This window comes from Culex pipiens, chromosome 2 (genome assembly GCF_016801865.2).
Source record: "Culex pipiens pallens isolate TS chromosome 2, TS_CPP_V2, whole genome shotgun sequence".
Lineage (NCBI taxonomy): Eukaryota > Metazoa > Arthropoda > Insecta > Diptera > Culicidae > Culex > Culex pipiens.
The window spans coordinates 28622390-28629660 of NC_068938.1; the positions used below are offsets into that span (position 1 = coordinate 28622390).

Here is a 7271-nt window from a genome sequence, read left to right on the forward strand (position 1 = left end):
GCTCAGTTGACGGTCGAGTTCGGTTGCGTGAGCGCGTTAAGGTGGCAAGTATTGTTTAGTCGAGATGGTGGTGCAGTACCCGGTGGATTAACCTGAAGGAAAACTCTCGTTTGTGGATTAAAGCGAAAACTGTGAAAAAAGGACTTTGATAAAAATTTGCTCAAAAAGGACTTTGAAGTTTCTGTAGTGAACTGTGTAAAGTGAAAAACAAAAAAACACAAGGATCCAGCATGGCGAATATGGACGTTAACGAGTTCCGGGAGTTTGGGAAGGCGGCCATCGACTGGGTTGCGGACTATCTGGAGAACGTTCGGGATAGGTACGAGTTTTTGAAAACCAGTACGAGCATTTAAAAAATGCTGAATAAGCAGTACTTGATGTGTTCAACAAAGTGTGGTTCAATATTGACAACATAGTCCATAATGGTGTTGCAGGGTCTAGGCTAAAGTTTTTTAGGCAACATTAAGTTGAGCAAGTGATTTTCATACTTAGTGGACTCAAGAATAAGAAGGTGTTTGTGATGTGTTTTATACAGGTTATTTCTTTTTTTGGACTTGAAAGAGCTATTTTCACAAATTGTGAAATTGTGTAACTGATTTTTGCACAAACATAATTATATCAGGAGTTTGTTCTGAATGTATAATGTTCAATACATGTTATGTGAAAAATCAAACAATTACATTTAAGAACACAGAAAATTTAAAAAAAAAATCGGTAAAAACTCACATTCTGTTTATTTTATAGAAAAAGTGAAGATTATTTCTCGCTTTTTTTCAAAAGGTCCTATGTACATAGGAAACCCATGGCGCATTAGTTGTTTTGAAAAAGTAATCTAGATTTGTAAAAAATATGTTTGGAGATACAATCTAATTGTAGGTTGATTACTAAACAACGGTGCATTTAACCCATATTTGTGTAGAGTTAGTTAACACCTTGGAATGAGGCAATACAATGGTTTCACCACACAAAGTTTTCAAAATAGGTGAACATAATTTTGGAAATCGTGGAATTCCTGGAAGATCAAGAAAATATAAAAAAGGTTAACTTTTAATAAACTGTATTACCGTCATCTGAGGGCGAATCGGGACTACAGTCTTAAGAGGCAGTATTTGTAGATTCTGCTCGGTTTGTTCTAGAGGTCGTATCGATGTGCTCCGATTTGGATGAAACTTTCAGCGTTTGTTTGTCTATGCATGAGATGAACTCATGTCAAATATGAGCCCTCTACGACAAAGGGAAGTGGGGTATAACGGGCATTGAAGTTTGAGGTCCAAAACACATGAAAAATCTCAAAATTGCTCGCATTTCCGTAAAACTTCATCAATTCCAACTCTCTTAGATGCATTCGAAAGGTCTTTCGAAGCCCTTCAAAATGTGCTATAGACATCCAGGATTGGTTTAACTTTTTCTCATAGCTTTTGCAAATTACTGTTAAAAATGGATTTTTTTAAAACCTTAATAACTTTTTGCAACAGCCTCCAACACCCATACTCCCATAGGTCAAAAGATAGGTAATTACATGGACTATAAGCCAACGGTATTAACTTTTTGGCCAATCGCAGTTTTTCTCATAGTTTTACGATTTTTCTAGAACAAACATTTTACAACGTTAGTTTTTGCCATGTAGGCCAAGAAGACGGCACTTTTTGGTCTCAATTTTGTCATATTCGGAATCCTCGGTCAATTTCACGTAAGTTAGAAGTATTGGAGTTGTAATTTTGATTTAAAAAATAATTAAATAAAACATTTTTGAAAAAAGAAATAGATCTTATTTACCCTATGATCAATACGTCAAATGCTGTACCAAGTAGGCGAAAACTTGTTTTACCCCTAATCCGACAAAATTCTAAATAATATTGTAATTAATTCTAAATGGCATTTTTTCCAATCAAATTCAAAATTTCAACACCTCAATCTAATGTAAAATTTTCTGAGGATTCCGAATATGACAAAATTGAGACCAAAAAGTGCCGTCTTCTTGGCCTACAGGGCAAAAACTAACGTTGTAAAATGTTTGTTCTAGAAAAATCGTAAAACTATGAGAAAAACTGCGATTGGCCAAAAAGTTAATACCGTAGGCTTATAGTCCATGTAATTACCTATCTTTTGACCTATGGGAGTATGGGTGTTGGAGGCTGTTGCAAAAAGTTATTAAGGTTTTAAAAAAATCCATTTTTAACAGTAATTTGCAAAAGCTATGAGAAAAAGTCAAACCAATCCTGGATGTCTATAGCACATTTTGAAGGGCTTCGAAAGACCTTTCGAATGCATCTAAGAGAGTTGGAATTGATGACGTTTTACAGAAATGCGAGCAATTTTAAGATTTTTCATGTTTTTTGAACCTCAAACTTCAATGCCCGTTATACCCCACTTCCCTTTGTCGTAGAGGGCTCATACTTGGCATGAGTTCATCTCATGTATAGACAAACAAACCCTGAAAGTTTCATCCAAATCGGAGCACCTCGATACGACCTGTTTCACATCGGTGAAAAACTCGCTCTTAATAGGGACAGCAACAAATTTTATATGACCACTAGGGTGCCTAGAAAAAATGACCCCCTGCTCCACAAGCGGAAAACGGTTTTTTGGGTTGGCGAAAAAATTGTTTTTCATACATAAATGACTTTTTTAAATCGCTTATAACTTTTCAGGATCGAGTTTTACAGCTTTGGTATGTTCTACAAAGTTGTAGAGCATTAAATTTTCAATAAGAATCTCACTTTTGGGAATATTTGGATGGAAGTAGCGCACCGTGCTGACCAAACCGTAAGAAACTTGAGTTTTCCATACATTTTTTCGATTTTTTCCATACAAACTTCACCTCCGAGTATCAATGGGTAAATGATGTCCGATTTTGCTCATATTTGGCCCAGAGTCCTAAAATAGGTCAAGGAACAATATTCGGCTTGTGGAGCGAGGTTTTGAAAAAAAGTCCCATATTCTGGGCACCCTAATGACCACTGTTTAACAGTGCACATCAACCAGAGCTTTTGCACCAAGATTTTTGTTACAGATATTTTGGTATCTTCAAAATTACGGGAGCGATTAATATAAATTTTTCATTAATTCCCCAAAGTACTAGCAACAAGATAATTTACAAAAAAAAGTTTGACTATTTAAACTATCAGATTGTTACATAAGTTTGTCAATTTTTGAATGAGACAACTTGCTTGGTTGCTGTGCACTCTTAAGTCGCCATTTTGTGAGCAGGAATGTGCAACATATCAATTTCATTAAATATTGTTTTGAAATTCAATTGTATTTAATTTTAACTAAATTAAAAATTTCAAAATACCTACCAGCTTAAAACAAACATTTTTTTAAGTTTTGAGAAAACTGAGGCATCTGAAAATATCACGGATTTATAAATTTCCGCTTTAGCACACAGTGTGTTTCCTAGAACAAACTGAAGATAAAAAATTCGGCTAGTCTGATATTTGGCTCCATGAAAGAAGGACTCTTCCCCGACATTTTGCCGGGTCCGGCGAAATATTTCGTCGGGGGTCTAGAGCAACTTTTTTTCAAAATTTTTTTTTCGATTTTATAGGATTTTTCTTCAGAAAAATCGATAGAAATCGATGGGTTCATGTTCATATCCATCAAATTTCTTATGAATGTGCCTCAAGCGTCTCAAAATTACATATTTGACCTCAAATCAAAAATTTCCAATCCAAATTTACCAGATTTCTAGCTTTCCCCCCAACATCCAAGCTAGAAACCTCAAAACGACCAAATAAAAATCTTTTCTTTGTACAATTTGTCATAAAAATACAGCAACAGATTGCCCGGATACAAATTCGAGCTTAAACCATTGCTAAACTTAGAGTATTTCATTTAAAAGCTATTTATTACCGAAAAGGTTCCCAAAATTATTTTTTCAATCCTCTGCCATACAACACTAAAATGATTTAAAACATTTTCAAATCAATCACATTGTAAAGAACAATTTTCTGAACAATGTCCATAAAAAAGTATCAATTTTGGTTCAATATAAGCAGATTTATACCCAATTTCGTTAAATAAAAAGTGACTTTCTCCAAAATTTCTGGATTAAATTCCCATTCAAACGATGAACACCGCCTACTGTGTTTTTTATGATTCTAACAAAATAATTTCAATAAATTTCATCAAAATTTATATAAGTTTTATGTTTCAGCAAAATGTTTTCATCCTTAAAAATATCATATTAGGCAGTGTTCATCGATTGAATGGGAATTAAATCCAGAAATTTTGGAAAATTCACTTTTTATTTTACGAAATTGAGATATCTCTGCTTGTACTGATCCAAAATCGATACTTTGTTCAGAAAATTGTTCTCTACAATGTGATTGATTCAAAAATATGGATTTCTAAAAAATTCAAAAAAATGTCGGAAAAGAGCCCTTTTTCATGGAGCCAAATATCAGACTTGCCGAATTTTTTATCTTAATGTTTTTGGAAAAATACACCGTGAGCAATTTTACCGCGAAATATGCCCTGGATTGTCTAATGATGGACGCACTGCGTTCAAGTCCTGGAATTTTTTTATTTTTAAAAGGGTTGTAATTGAGAAGGTGTCGGAGCCGGATTCAGTGATGAGGCTACTTTAGAGACAGGAGTGTAGCCAGTATTTTGGTTCGGGGGGCTGGAAGAAGAAATTTTCTTCTTCTTTTCTTCTTATTCCCTCTCTTCCATATGTCTTCCATATGTGATTTGGCTCATTCTCAACAACTGTGTACAGGAGTTGTTGTTAGAGTCGAAGTGGGCCTTTTTGAAGAATTGGAGTCGGAGTCGAATATTCGAAGTCGCAAAATGTTCTAAAACCGGAGTCGGTGTCGTTTGAAAAGCATCCCGACTATGCAGCTAAACTGTTTTATTGATTCAAAATGGGATTTTTAGTCCTCGAGTAATCTTCTGATAAATTGAAGCTAAATCAAAAATATAAAAAAATAATGCTTCACAAAAAAAAATCGATTCCAAAAAGCATTATTGTTATCAAAATTTACTAAACTTCTTTTTCTCTTTCAACCCCCGACAGAGAGGTCCTGCCCTCGGTGGAGCCCGGCTATTTGCATAACATGATCCCGTCTGAGATTCCCGAGCACGGTGATCACTGGAAGTCCATCATGGAGGACTTCAAGCGGTGCATTCTTCCCGGCATAACCCACTGGCAGTCACCAAACTTCCACGCCTTTTACCCCTCACAAACCTCGTACTCGTCGATCGTGGGTGAAACGCTGGCCGCTGGGCTGGGCGTCGTTGGATTTAGCTGGGTAGGACTGAAATTTTGATGTTTTATGAATGCTTTGAGTAAACTGATTTTGTTTTTGTAGATTTGCAGTCCCGCTTGTACCGAGCTGGAGGTGATCATGATGAACTGGTTGGGCCAGCTGTTGAATCTACCCAAGTGTTTCTTGAACTGCGACGATGGCAACGGTGGAGGTATCATCCAGGGATCGGCCAGTGAGTCGATCTTCGTGGCCGTGTTGGTAGCTCGCGAGCAAGCCGTTCGTCGGTTGAAGGTGGAACATCCAGAGCTAACGGAAGCGGAGATTCGAGGTCGCATGGTAGCTTACACCAGTGATCAGAGCAACAGTGCCGTGGAAAAGTCCGGAATCTTGGGTGCGATCAAGATGCGTTTGCTGCCGGCGAATGACGATTGTGTGCTGCGAGGAAGTACGCTGATCAAGGCGGTTGAGGAAGACAAGGCCAATGGACTGTTTCCGGTGATTATGGTTGCTACGCTGGGAACGACCGGAACTTGCGCGTACGATAAGCTAGAAGAGATTGGACCGTACTGTAATGAGAACAATATCTGGCTTCACATCGATGCTGCGTACGCGGGAGCTTCATTCTGTCTGCCGGAGTACGCCTGGATCAAGAAGGGACTTGAGGCGGCCGATTCGCTCAACTTCAACCTGCACAAGTGGCTATTCGTGAACTTTGACTGTTGTGCGATGTGGTTCAAGGATGCCAACAGAATCACCGATGCGTTCAGCGTGGATCGGATCTACCTGCAGCACAAGTATCAGGGACAGAGCAAAGCCCCGGACTATCGCCACTGGCAGATCCAGCTCGGTAGACGATTCCGTTCGCTGAAGGTTTGGGTCACCCTCAAGACCATGGGAGCAGAGAAGATCCGAGAGCTGATCCGATTCCACATTAGCTTGGCACAAAAGCTCGAGGCTTACGCTCGGGCTGATGATCGGTTTGAGGTGACTTCCTCCACCCTGGCACTGGTGTGCTTCCGTCTCAAGGGAGAGGACGCTCTGTCAAAGCAGCTGCTCGAAAACATCACCAAGCGCAAGAAGATCTACATGATTCCGGCAACCTTCCAGGGCAAGTTTATCCTGCGATTCATGATCGGTGGAATCGATCCTCAGCCGGCAGATATTGATTATGCCTGGAACGAGATCAAAACACAAACAGATGTGCTGCTGGGAGTTGACGAAAATGGTAACGATGTCTCCGTTAAAGATATAATTAAGCAGGAGATGTTTGAAAAGGAGAAGCCCATCGGAATGATTACAGAATCCCTGAATGGGCTTGTGTTGGCTAATGAAAAGGCAAAGTAGTGAACTAAATGTTACTTTTTAAGTTAGTGTTATTTCCCATGACAATTTGTTTAAGATTTTTACTTAGACATAAGATTATCAAATAAATAGTTGAATCATTTTTACCAAACTACAAAAAAATGTCTTCCTCGGAAGTTTGAAGAAGTTCAGAAAACCTACAGTACGACCGTAACTAAAACCAAACAAACACGTCCATTTGAATTCGATCAACAAACGGCACCTTATTGATTCGAAAATCCGTTAATGCAACAACAACATCCTCCTAGCATCGTTCAACAGCTTCCAACGTCAGCCTATGAGCATCAGTCCATCCAGTCCGTCATTCGTCAGTCGGTTCTGAGTCGGAGGTGTTTGCCAACTCGTATTACCTCACCACCCGCTCTATGCAAACGAGGGGGGGGGGGGGGATAATGGACGATAGGAATGTGCTGCAGAATGGAAACGGAACGTTCCCATTGCTGAAATGTAAAGAAAAGCATTCATTGCGCTTTTTCCAGTTTTCACTCAGCCATCAAGGCGGACGATAGTTGGACAGGTTCTGGCTGGTTGTTGGTGATGGTATCGAGCACAGAACGGTTCCAGCAGGGTGACTAGTTGAAAATATATTTATTTTTATTTTTTTTTATAGAAAAAATATTGTTTTGAAATGAATTACGGATTATATAAAAAAAAAACAGATATTTAAATTCAATTCAAATCGTATAAGTATTCCGTTTC

The 7271-nt window shown here is 38.4% G+C and overlaps 1 protein-coding gene across 1 annotated transcript; it reads left to right on the forward strand.

The window, feature by feature from the left end:
- Nucleotides 1-6652, forward strand: LOC120415581 (3,4-dihydroxyphenylacetaldehyde synthase). The gene is made up of 3 exons (XM_039577166.2): nucleotides 1-319; nucleotides 5018-5252; nucleotides 5313-6652. The coding sequence occupies exons 1-3, from the start codon at nucleotides 231-233 to the stop codon at nucleotides 6552-6554; spliced, it is 1566 nt and encodes a 521-aa protein (XP_039433100.2). The 5' UTR covers nucleotides 1-230; the 3' UTR covers nucleotides 6555-6652.
- The last annotated feature ends 619 nt before the right edge of the window (nucleotides 6653-7271 follow it).

What these genes read in the sequence shown, in the direction of transcription:
- LOC120415581 (XM_039577166.2), top strand. Translation starts at nt 231, where the DNA reads ATGGCGAATATGGACGTTAACGAGTTCCGGGAGTTTGGGAAGGCGGCC. An exon ending in CTGGAGAACGTTCGGGATAG is followed by an intron (nt 320 to 5,017) that starts GTACGAGTTTTT and finishes AACCCCCGACAG; the next exon opens with AGAGGTCCTGCCCTCGGTGG. An exon ending in GCGTCGTTGGATTTAGCTGG is followed by an intron (nt 5,253 to 5,312) that starts GTAGGACTGAAA and finishes TTGTTTTTGTAG; the next exon opens with ATTTGCAGTCCCGCTTGTAC.